Genomic DNA, 12,750 nt, shown 5'->3' with positions numbered 1-12,750 from the left:
TGGGGGATGGAACTATTACTCTACGCGAACGCGAGCCCAGGCTAGCGAACGCGAGGTGGGCTAAGCCTACGCGAATTCATAGAGTATGTCGCGATCGCGATGGCCATCAGAGCAGTACTCTTCGCGAACACGTCAGGTCTCGCAAACGCAATCAACACCTGACGCCCAGTCATTTAAACTTCTAAATATTAGGATTTCACCCATTTTCACCATCGTTTCATTAGAGCTCGGCCTAGAGGCGATTTGGAGGAGAAATTTAATTACCCTTTCATAGGTTAGTATACTTTAACTTATTTTCTTCCATTTTTCATCATCACCCATTAATTTCTAGCCTTAATCTTTGTTCTTTCATGGTAGAAAATTAGGGATTTGGGAAGAATTGGGATTTTTTTGCAAATTTCGGATTTAGACCTCAAATTTGGGTCGGATTTCGAAACTAATTACATAATCGGACTCAAGGTGAATAGGTAAATGGATTTTGGTCTGAATCTCGGGTTTTGACCAAGTGGACCCGGGGTTGACTTTTGGGAAAGGTGTAAAGATCTTAACTTTATGCATTGTAATTAATTTTTCTAGCATTATTTGATGTTGTTGAGTCGATTTTGGTTAGATTCGATTGGTTTGGAGACGGATTTTAGAGAAAAGGCCCTGGTAGAGCTTTGATTTGCTTGCGGAGCAATGTAAGTATTGGGTTTAACCTTGATTTGAGGGAATTAGGAACCCTTGAGCTATGTGCTATGTGAAATTCATGTGTAGCGGCGTATATGCGAGGTGACGAGTGTATATACGCCGTCAAAATACTTGTTTCCATGCTTTTCCGTATTTCATTAAATATTTTATTCTATATCTTAACTATTACATGCTTTAATTGCTTCCCATGCCTTAATTTACTACTTGTCATTTATTATTCTCGCATTGAAATGTTAGTTTCTACCATGCTCCCATTATTTAATTGCTACTTGTCTTAATTGACTTACTTGTACCCTTTAGTTGCCATTTATTTGACTTGTCTTGCTACTTAGTATTAATTTTAGTAACTTCTTGATTTGGTACTAGATTTCCCTTATGGTTCAGCTTTCATATTCGTTAATCGTAGAAATTCTTGTGGTTTGAGTTGTTCGATTGGTTTTATTTATCGAATTGTGTTTATGGATCGGGTTGCACCCCGCAATAAGTGGAATAAGGGAGGATTGTTATTGATACGGTGGGATCGGGTTGCACCCCACAATAAGTGGAATAAGGGACGATTGATATTGATACGGTAGGATCGGGTTGCACGCTGCAACAGGTGAAATAAGGGAGGATTATGATATTGATTCTGATTATATGGTGGGATCGGGTTGCGCGCCGCAACATATATTTTACTTGTTATTATTAATATTTAAATGGAGGAATAAGGGAGGATTGTGTTTCTATGGTAGGATCGGGTTGCGCGCCGTAGTGGTTTGTGTGTTTTGTATTCCTTGTTGTAATATTTTGGCTTCGGTGTTTACATACGAGATTTTAAGGATTCGTAATTCTGGTTTTATTGGTTTTCGAGGATTGAGGTTACTGTCATGAGTTAACTACACTATATTCCTGTATGTCCTTTCATGTCATTATTATTACACTGCGTACAGGTTATTGTAAGTGACCCGCCTTAGCCTCGTCACTACTTCGTCGAGGTTAGGCTCGACACTATAGAGTACATAGGGTCGGTTGTACTCATACTATACTCCACACTTCTTGTACAGACTTTGGAGTCGGTCCCAGCGGCGATCAGTGGATAGCTCGGATCGAACATTTGACGGAGACTTGAAGTACAACCGCTCGCGTCCGCAACCCTAAAGTCTTCTTCTACTTCATCCTAGATGTTTTACTTCTTTTCAGATTAGTTTACTTTTATTCAAACCATTATATGTATTATTCTAGTTGCTCGTGCACTTGTAACACCAGTTCTGGGTTGTATTTATATATTTCGGTTGTTATGACTTTTCATACTTTATTTCATTTTTATTACAGTTATTTCAGTTTAATTCAGTTAATTTGATTTGTTAAAAATGGTTTAAAACTATTCTAATATTGGCTTGTCTAACAAGTGAAATGTTAGGCGCCATCACGGTCCCGAGGGTGAAATTTCCGGTTCGTGACATTTAAATCCTTACGTTAATTGGACTATGAGTATTCTAGTTTAACAAATTAAGAATCGTATGTGCCCAAGGATGAAAAGTTAAGGACCATTTTGGTTAAAACTCACGTTCTCTCCCCATCTAAAAGTTTAAAACCCATCTCAAAATCACGTCGCCCCATTTAGCAAGACGGAAGACGAGCGAAGAATATCAAAACCCAAGAGAGAAGAAGAAGAAAGATGAACACAGACATTACCGCATCGGCAAAGCCGGAATACCCAGTTATAGATCGAAACCCTCCTTTTACTAAAACCGTTGCCAACTTCAACACTCTTGATTACCTTCGCCTTACTACTATCGCCGGCATCTCTGTCACTGTCGGCTACCTCTCTGGTACTTTTTAAAAATCATTTTCTATTCACATTTTCATATCGATTTGGTTGTTTCTTGATTAGTTATATTTAATTTTTGTATTTGATTTGTGTAGGAATAAAGCCAGGGATAAGGGGCCCATCAATGGTAACAGGAGGTTTAATTGGGGTTATGGGAGGATTCATGTACGCTTACCAGAATTCAGCTGGAAGGCTCATGGGTTTTTTCCCCAATGAAGGAGAGGTAGCTAAGTACAGGAAACGCTAAACTGTCTTTTTATTTTGTTTTTGGATTTTCTGGATTTGTTTGTCTTGGTGGAGAAACCATGTAAGAGGGGAGTTGGCCCTTTCTGATTTGAATTTTTTGATGAAACTGATATCATGAAATAATCAGACTTTAGTTGCTGCCCTACTGTCACTTGCTTATTGTACTATGAATAATTCTTCTTTTGGGTTGACTCTCTAATTGGTCGCCTTTTGCAAATATATGTGTGTGACATGATGTTCTAGTGTTGGATTGCATTCCTTTTGGTATGGTGCAAATAAATTGCTTATTTTACCTAACCTCTATTAAGCACTGACCTGAGGTGATTGAGAACTCAATTGATTTGAATCATTTTAGTCTTACATACTGGGCATTTTCTATGCCACTAGTTGAAGATGTACCGGAGAAGTGCACTTTACCTGTTTGGGTTATTCTCTGTGTGTGTATATTTTGTTTAGCAGGGGGAGGAGGAGGAAGGGGATTCTTTTCAAGCAACTTAGCCAGAGTATACTAGTAAATTGGATCATGACTAAGCCTGGTATTTGAGTTTTCCTCTCCTGCTCTTTCATCCCTTTCTGAAGAATTTATCATTTACCATGTTTCATAAGGGCATTTTGTCCTGTTTTTAACTTTAACTTCAACCATTTCCGCTTTGTTAATAAGAGAAGTTACTCTTTTGCCTTCACAGTATATTAGTCTGTAATAATTGTTTTAGATGTATAATAATTGATTTGGAAGTAGGTGGAGGACCAAAACATCATGTTACGAATTGCCCTACATTTGTTTGTGTGTTAGATCTTATCAATTGCTCGAACATCTTTTTCATTTGTAATTTTTATCTTGAAGTGAACTTCATGCCTTCCTTTAAGTCGGGACAAAAGAAAAAGGGAACGTCATTTCATCAAAACTCAACTGTCCTTTGAACAAATTATCTAGTGAATGGAACAAGTCAACAGAAAATTAACACCCTTGGAAAAGAACCATGGCTAAGAAAAACCAAGGGCAACACAAAACAAAAGCAATACATAGTCACTAACACATATGTGCATGATATCAGTCATCTCCAAAAATAAGCTACCCCATCCCCAACCAAAAATCTTGCATTATCCCCAATGCAGAAAAATAATGAAATGCGGAGGGTAGGAGCTCCCTGTGGCGCACTAGGTGCTCTGATGGGAGAATAGATAACATATCTGCATTTTTTTTAATACATTTTGGACATCAATTTGCAAAATAGTCATATGAGATTTTTGACTCAGCAAGAAGTGACGTCTTTCTAGTTGTTGAAGTATTGATCATCAAGGTATGATTTTTATTTCTTTCTTTTTTTGGTAATTAAAGAAATTTTATATACCAACGAGAAACTGTACATCACATAAAAAAAGAAGCAAACATTTGAATATCGACTTGGAGTTGCATTATGAAAGGATGGGGAGACTATCGTTGACATATCACTTTCAGGGTAGGAGACAATAGCAAATCAACAGTGGGGGCAAAGGTGGTGTGGAGACAGTGCATTGAGGATTGCCTTCCCTAACACTTACAGAGTCATGCAAGAGCGAGATGACAGTACAATAAATCCTTAGGATACATGAAGTGGAAGTTCATTGGATTTGAGGTTTAAGAGAAATGTTGAGGATTGGGAGCTTAGTTTGAAAACTTGGTGGAACTACTTTACAAGCACATCAGGGCGAATGATATACCGGACGCGTGGAGATCGGGTGAGGAGGAATGCTTGTTTACTATCTAATCTTGCTACCATAGTTTGAGAGAGAGAGAGAGAGAGAGAGAGAGAGAGAGAGAGAGAGAGAGAGAGAGAGAGAGAGAGAGAGAGAGAGATTCTACACCAAACAATTGGATTCCTAGGGCGCCCAAGAAGGGGTGTTTCATCGCGTTGTTGGGACCTAGGGGTGCTACACTAACAACGGAAAACCCGAAAAAGAAAAGAATCACTTATGTGAGTTTGTGCTTTATGTGCAAATATTCAGATGAAATGTAGGATCATCTCTTGTTGCATTGTCAGGAGGCGATGTTGTTGTGGTGGGTAGTCCTAAGTTGGTTTGGAGTGCCATGGGTGATGCAGGCACCACAAAAGGCAGCACTACACAATTGGGCTTTTTGAGGGAGAAAGAGTATCTGGGCATGAGATGTTGCTCCGTTTAACTCTTATATGAGTTGTATGAAAGAAGAGAATTAGGAGAACATGAGTATCTGGGAATGAGATGTTTCTCCGTTAACTCTTATATGAGTTGTATGAAAGAAGAGAATTAGGAGAACATTTGAAGGAGTAGAGAATGATTTGCAAATCTAATTTATACTCTCTCCATTTCAATTTGTATAACCACTTTGACTCGGCATAGAGTTTTAGAAGGAAAAAAAAAAAAACTTTTTAAACTTGTGGTCTTTAAAGCATAAAGGGTAAAAACTTTGGGTGGGCCATAACATTTGTACAAAAGCTTTCATTAAGGGTAAAATAGGTAAAATGGAAAGTTTAAAATTGAATTGTTTTTAAATATAGAAATATGTCATTCTTTTTTTGGCAGACTAATAAGAAAAGTGTGTCATATAAATTGAAACGGAGGGAATAGTATGTTATCTCTAGTTTCCTTTTGGTAACACCATGAGGTTCCTGTTTGTGTAAGATCCCTGTTTGTACAGAAGATTGGGTGCCTTTCTTAGAGAACCATATTTTTGTATGGATATACAAAAATAAAAATTTTACCCAATATCGAAAGATAAAAATTTTTGTAACACACATGTACAATTAACAAGAATAAGAAACAGAAACAGTGGTAAAGCTACCGCAAATACGAATATTCTCGATGGACCTCATTGTTGATCATTCAGTTAATTTATTACCGAAGATGTAAATCTTCCAGGAAAGAAATTATTCATGTGAAGGTTTCATTTTAGCATGTTTCAATCTGGGGAAACGGCAAAAAAAAAAAAAAAAAAGAAAGAAGAAAAAACAGCTACAAATGAATCGGAGTACTTTGAGCTCATAAGCTTATTGCAAGTTTATAGTGATGCACTATTTGTATTGACTTAGCACCACCATCTTAGTGCTAAGCTTTTCTTATAATATATATATACGTTCCTTGCCTGTTCCAACAAAAACAAAAATAGCTTATTTGCTGGAAATGGCAGTTTGGGAATGATGGCAAATTCTTTATCCAGAAGAATGTATTTGACAAGAAAACACAATTTTAGGGATGAAGTTTCCTAGTATGTGTGCCCAAGGTTTCTGGGGTTTGGTTGTACTGGTAAGAGCGCATTACGTGGTGTAGTTAGATGCACATCACAGGTTCAAACCTTATCGCAAATAAAAGCCTGGTATTTATGTGGAGAAGCGTAGAAGGGGCCTCATTTTGCACGGAGTTTCAAACCGGGAACCACTGGCCCTTGGGAATTTCTCGATTATCAAAAAATAAAAATAAATCCAAGTCTGATTATTGTCTTGATTAGCCAGAAAACTGGCACCGGAAACCAGAAGGGGCACCTTGTGGAGGAGGATGGAAAGATATATTGGTGAAGCAAAATATATAGTATTGGACTGCTAGTTGCATCATGAAATTATAGTGGGGGTGGCAAGATTAAAATGAGGACTTCAAATGCCTTCCTTTCAGGACAAGACATTAAATGAAGAAGATAGTGATGCCCTCTTCCTCGGATGTGTCAAAATAGAAGTGCTGCACAACACGAAATGTTTTAAAAATACCCATACCACTTCAGTGAAGGACAATCTTTCGATAAAGACCTTTACAAAAATTTAAGCAAGTTATAACATATGAATCTTCAACTGCTTGATCATCGAGCTAGAGTGAGTGCAAATAGATGTGCTGGATAGAGAAGAGACGGTTAGGATAGGTTTTCTTCATTGACAACCATTCTTTGAAAGTTATGACTTGAAGCTTTAAAGGCAACTCTTCTAATTAGCTCGAAAGTTGCAGCAAGGATTTATTCGGTTTAAATAATGATGTCGGCTAGCTAAATATTACATTCATAAATATTAAACTGTGTATTGATGTATTTAATGTTGCAAGAAATCAAATATGGGTAGCATGACTCCAGAAGAAACTTATATGATGAATCCTTCTTAAATATTTGTTCTGTGATGGTTGAAGGTCTGTTGTGGTTTGAGTGGTTAAGTGCTAAAGTTGCAGCATGACTGCAGGAGTAACTTTCATATGTGGAACCATGCCTTTAAATATTTATGTTGAGTTGTTTGCAGCTCTTTTTTTGTGTGACTTGACTAGCATAATTGCTAAGGTTGCCATGGTATTCTGGTAGCATACCCCCTAGAATTCTCTTTCTATTTAATTGGACTCTGTTCTTTTTAGTATCTGATTGTTTTATTGTACTTAAATTGGTTACCTGCTCCGTGGATGTGAGCTTCTTTTTCAGTATCTGAAGCATTGCCTGTGTGTATCTGCCTTGTTTTCCAAAATTTCTTTTTGCCTGGTTGGGTCCACTGAATGCGGCTTATGAAATCTTTAGGACTTGTTTTTTTATGGGGAAGTGTTGCTATTGATACTGGACTCAGAATGAGATAATGGCGATTAACATATCCCTCTAGGTTGTCTTAGCTTCTTGACCTTTCTTTTGACTAACATTTCTTTTTAGAAGAGTGATGAATAGCTTTATGCCAGATTGAAATAGGTTATTATGCCTATTTCAACTGCATTTTGAAGGTTTCATTGCCTAAAACTTGTGCCAACTGCCGATTCGTAACTTGTTTAGGCTTTCTGGTCTCAGGTTTTTAGAATTGAACAATACACGATTTGGGTTCGGGAAACATTTGAAATTCACTTATAACACGAATGTCTGGAAACTCAACTCTTATGCTAGTCGCCAAACCCGGCCCCCGCCCTTCCCCTTTCTATGAAGATAATTGCTTAGACTATATTTGACAGACTTACAATATTGGTCGAAGGAACTTTATTTGAAGTTGAAGTTGAAAAGTAGTACCAATAGATTGGTCAATGCTTTTTCGTGGCAGTTCTATAGGTCAAATAGAAATGAAACATTACAATATCGGTGGTGTTAAGTCCGCTCGTGTGCATCTCGACTATTTCATTGGGTGCCGCATCTTTTCACCCATACAAGCAACACTTTATTCCATCATGTATGTGCCTTCTTATTAGTTTTAGGGGTCGTTTGGTAGGGTCTATAAAAATAGAACTGAATAAGGTGTATTAAATGTTGCGATTAGTTATACTGAAGTTATTTCATATCGACTATTTGGTTTGATGTAGTAAAAATAACATGCACATCATAACTTATTTAAAATTTGTTTGTTTACAAAAATACTCTGGAAAGGATTTGGAAAAGATGTTGAAAGGGTCATGGTTTGCTATGTATAAAAATAGTACTGAATATGGTGTATAATTACTACATGTATTAGTTATACATAAGTTGAAAAATACTATCAAACAAGTGATTAATAATACCAAAGCTAAGTTGAAAAATACTACTATCAAACAAGAGATTAATATTACCTAAATTAATACATGCATTATTTTTCATAATATATCCTACCAAACAACCCTAGTATTCGGTAACTCCATTTAGCCCATCTTGCATAAACTTCAAAATTCAATCCGGTACTGCATCTTTTACAAAATAAATGTTGGGTAGATTTAGAAAGACGTGAACAAAATCATTTGGTTTATTTTCCGACCTCCAATGTGATTTAATCCTAGTCCCATGGTCTTCATTCCTAGTCCCATGGTCTTCATTTCAGCTTTATCGTTCGTTGAACTACACTTTTGGATGCGATATAGTATTTGATGATTTAAAATTGAAGATACACCCTCTTTAGTTCCGAAGTGACCCACAACATACCGAAAGAGAAAAAATGAGATGAAGTATGCAATTACGCAATTTATTTAGGGAAAATACATCAAATACACCATGTATTTGTACGGAAAAATCAGTTTCACACTTAACCTCATTACCTCCCTATACTTGTCCAAAGGGTGCATCTTATGTATTATCCCATTTATTTATTTACTAGTATTTATATTTGACAGGAATCAGGAAACACTTTATATATAAAATGTCACTCGAGATTTGTATGACAAATTAAATCGAACCATTGTATAATGCTGCTCATCAATCATCATTTTATTTGGAAAAAAAAAATAGTATACTCACTTAATAACAAGAAAACAATTTAGGAAAAAAGGTAAGCGCCATAAAATCAAATTAATTAAGGAAAATGGAGAGAGTAAAAAACAAGGGAGTCAACGTGGAGACATTTGAGCGAGAAGACAATTTTGTGGTTGATAAACACCAGCCTATTATTCCAAATAATAATTGTACGTTCCCCTGCAAACAAGGGAGTCAACAATGGAGACATTGGCTCCAGTATTCAGGCCTTCAAAATTTTCAGATGCCAAACCAATATTCAATCTTCAGGCCTTTCCCTTAAACAAACAATCCTATCATTTTCTTCTTAAGAAACAAAACAAGCAATTAAGGAAGCCGCCAATCAAAGCCTCCGCCAACGAAGAAATTACAGCACTTACTACTTCGGACCCCGATATCACTTGGCAAATTGTTGTTGGCTCTTTGGGTAATATATACTATTCCACTTCTACTACTCTAAGCTTTTTTCCTTTTATTGTTAAATTCTTGACTTTTTACTTCTTCTTTTTTCCTGGGAGTAACAAATTAGTGAAATTGTTTTGGTAGCCGGTGTGACACCTTTCGTGGTTGCGGGAATCGAGTTCAGCAAGAGAATTGTTAAGTAGCAGTCCTACGTTTCAATTGAATATATGCTTCGTTTTCAAAAATCTGATTGCTTGTCCCTTTTTAATTTGGCAGGTGAAACAAAGGAAATGTGAAGTTTGTGGGGGCTCAGGACTTGTTCTCAAGAACAACAAGTTTTATAAGCGATGTCCTGATTGTGGTACTATATATCCTACTCCTACTCTATTTTTGGCATTCAAATGAACATGCAGTAGAAAGAACATATAATTAATTACTGTTTTCATTTAATTAAACAGGCGGATTTCTACCCTGGCAGTCTTGGAGAAGATTCTTCACCGGTTAAATCTTTGAGGAAGCTTCATGCCAAGTTTGATACTATACTATTACTAGGATAAAATATTCTCAACATGGATCTTCATGTACATCAAGCATTTTTTGACTTTGGAAACTCTCTCCAGTATACTGTTTGTATTCGCTTACTTATATAGTCAATTACCAAGTTGCCTTAGAATCTGAAATAACATTACTAACACTTCTTGATTAATTAATAATTAATAAAAAGGAAGGAAATATGAGTTTTCTTTTCTTTTTCGCAGTAGTTGACTAATTTGAGTTTTAGTCGACTAGGCTTTTTAGGAATCGGATGAAAAAGATAAATTACAGAAAGTAAATGACACAATATATTTTTATACTGGTTCGGATTCAGAGTGAATCTTACGTCGAGTCCCCTTGGGTTGCAAGGGTGTTCACTTTCAAGTATGAAGTGGCTTAGTACAGATGAGTTGATGTTGTTATACACCAACAACTTTTGTCACTTGTTCTTGTCTCTATAATTGATACAATGTCTCACCAATGTTCTTTTCTCTCTGTCTTCTCTTCTTTGTCATACAAGAAATCTAGAGCAGACTACAGTGTTTTGTTTGAAGTAGAACAAAGAGATTGAATTTGGTTTGATCAAAGTATGTTTTCTTCAAGTCTGGAACATATGTATATATATATTTCGTGAGGCCTTCTTGACTCTTGAATGACGTGAATCTTGAGAGATTGCAAACCCAAGGGAGTTGATCCTTGAAAAGAATCATAGATTGATTCTTTCCAAGAATAAAGTCAAGTTTACGTTGATCTTCCTTGATTTGTGGTCTTGATAAGCTTGTCTTCCGCTAGGCATATCTTTTCGTTACTTAAGTGATTTGCGATAGATTCCTTGATTGCGGGCTCAAACGATCTCCAGTGCAGCCCTTTTGCGATCTCGTTTCCCTTTGATTTGGGACCTTCCTATAATAGCTTATGTCAATCATTTATCGAATCATTGATTGATTCTTCTTCCGTATCTCCGCTGCTTCTTCCTTTTCACTCTAATCGTTGATTATTTCCCTTGCACTGCTCCCGGTAATAGATTGTTTCCTTAATCTATTCTTGAATGGTATTTCTTCTTGATTCCTTTATTTTATTCCTTGTGATCCTGTACCACATGTGATATATTATTTTTCATCATTGAAACTCATAATTAACATAATTTTCACAACCCAAAATCCCAACCTCGGAGTCGTGATGGCCCCTAACATTCCAGTTGCGAGGCAAACCAATATTAGCTAATTAGTTAGCCAGTTTTAATAATTTAAATCAAACATTAATAATAAGAAACTGCAACAGTTTGAAATGAATGTGATAAATACAACGTAGCGTAGTCTAAACATTTTCCAGAAATCTGGAGTCACGAATACATGAGCATTCTAGAATTCTACAGATAAAGTCAGATAAAGTCTGAACGAAATACAACTGTTTGAAATAAGAAAAACAGTAAAAATAGGATAGAAGGGGATTTTAGGAACTGCGAACACCAACAACTCCACCTCAAGTCTCCAAAAGTTGTTGAATCCGAGCAGCGTTCGCTATGCGCTGCTGGGACCAACACCAGTATCTGCACAACAAGTGCAGAAGTTTGGCATGAGTACAACCGGCCTCATGTACTCTGTAAGTGCCGAGCCTAACATCGACGAAGTAGTGACAAGGGTATGGCAAGCCACTCATAAATAACATGTACTAAACAGTAATAACAGAAATAGAAATAAAATAGTAAACTCAAATAACCGGACCCGTAGGTCAATTATTAGAGGGCCCCAGAATAACATAATCTCAAATCTCATATCACAATACCGAGAACAAACTATACAGCCACAAATAACTATAACACATCAAATCCGTTGCGGCGTGCAACCCGATCCCAACAATTAACACAATACCATGATCCGATTTCCATTATCACACTATATCGTCATCTATTAATATCATATTCCGTCCTTATCTCTTCATATAATATCATTTCTTGTTCCATTGCAGCGTGCAACCCGATCCTACCATATCAATTCATTTCAACGCCGTTGCGGCGCACAACCCGATCCCACAATATCAAATTATTAACATAAATAATCCAATACCAATATTTATGAAATATCAACACAAAAGAGGATGAAATGTACGGAACATTTAAGAACCACCGATGCAACAGAGAATATCTAACACCTCAAAATTCCAAACCTTATCGATTCATCAATACAAGAATAGCTAAACGACTCACATAAGCGAAATAACATAATAGAGTGCATCGAGTAATATAAGGATAATAAAAACAGGTAAAACATGTGACAATGAGAATATACAATTAAGGCAAGTAGGAACAAGTAGCAGGTAAGCAGATTATTGAGTGAGAATTGAACAAATCAAGCAAGTAACAATTGGGTAACAAATTAACAAGTAAAACATGGATGTCAAGTAGGAACATGCAATAATTAAAGCATATAACAAGAGATAACATGGAATAATAAAGACATGAAAATAAATAGTCCAATCCAACATGTTAAATCCCACAACAACGCATATATACTCGTCACCTCGCATATACGTTGTTTCCCCACATAATCCACATAAACAATAGTCAACGAGTCCTAATTTCCTCAAGTCAAGGTTAGACACAATACTTATCTCTTTCCGCAATCAAATCAACACTCAACCACGACCTTTATTTTAGAATTAGCCTCAAACCAATCAAATCTAGCCAAATACAGTTCAAATAATTTAAAATAAGCTCTAGAAACTACCCACGAATGAAAAAAAAAATTGAACTTTAATGAATTTGGAAAAAGTCAACTCCAGACCCGCCCCGTCAAAATTCGAGTCCAAGGATAGATATCGACTATCCATAACCCCACGAGTCCATATATATGTTTTGTTTTCAAATCCGAGTCCAATTCGACTCTCAAATCCCAAAATTATATTTTTCAAAATACAAACA

The 12,750-nt window shown here is 36.4% G+C and overlaps 2 protein-coding genes across 2 annotated transcripts; both read left to right on the top strand.

Annotated features, from left to right (window-relative positions):
* Window positions 1-2,242: 2,242 nt before the first annotated feature.
* On the top strand, window positions 2,243-2,981 carry LOC104088620 (NADH-ubiquinone oxidoreductase 20.9 kDa subunit). Its single transcript, XM_009593330.4, has 2 exons — window positions 2,243-2,501; window positions 2,596-2,981. The coding sequence occupies exons 1-2, from the start codon at window positions 2,348-2,350 to the stop codon at window positions 2,745-2,747; spliced, it is 306 nt and encodes a 101-aa protein (XP_009591625.1). The 5' UTR covers window positions 2,243-2,347; the 3' UTR covers window positions 2,748-2,981.
* Window positions 2,982-9,058: 6,077 nt separating this feature from the next.
* LOC104088621 (uncharacterized) lies at window positions 9,059-9,969 on the top strand. The gene is made up of 4 exons (XM_009593331.4): window positions 9,059-9,321; window positions 9,441-9,490; window positions 9,573-9,657; window positions 9,755-9,969. The coding sequence occupies exons 1-4, from the start codon at window positions 9,096-9,098 to the stop codon at window positions 9,799-9,801; spliced, it is 408 nt and encodes a 135-aa protein (XP_009591626.1). The 5' UTR covers window positions 9,059-9,095; the 3' UTR covers window positions 9,802-9,969.
* Window positions 9,970-12,750: the final 2,781 nt, after the last annotated feature.

This window comes from Nicotiana tomentosiformis, chromosome 6 (assembly GCF_000390325.3).
Source record: "Nicotiana tomentosiformis chromosome 6, ASM39032v3, whole genome shotgun sequence".
In the NCBI taxonomy this organism is placed as follows: domain Eukaryota; kingdom Viridiplantae; phylum Streptophyta; class Magnoliopsida; order Solanales; family Solanaceae; genus Nicotiana; species Nicotiana tomentosiformis.
The sequence above is the reverse complement of the archived record's forward strand: the minus strand, read 5'-3'. Positions and strand labels throughout refer to the sequence as shown.

Bases quoted from the DNA above. Each gene is read 5' to 3' on its own strand.
- LOC104088620 (XM_009593330.4), top strand. From the start codon at position 2,348: ATGAACACAGACATTACCGCATCGGCAAAGCCGGAATACCCAGTTATA. The intron at 2,502-2,595 runs GTACTTTTTAAA...TGATTTGTGTAG, and splicing joins CACTGTCGGCTACCTCTCTG to GAATAAAGCCAGGGATAAGG.
- LOC104088621 (XM_009593331.4), top strand. From the start codon at position 9,096: ATGGAGACATTGGCTCCAGTATTCAGGCCTTCAAAATTTTCAGATGCC. The intron at 9,491-9,572 runs GTTAAGTAGCAG...TTAATTTGGCAG, and splicing joins TCGAGTTCAGCAAGAGAATT to GTGAAACAAAGGAAATGTGA. The intron at 9,658-9,754 runs GTACTATATATC...TTAATTAAACAG, and splicing joins TAAGCGATGTCCTGATTGTG to GCGGATTTCTACCCTGGCAG.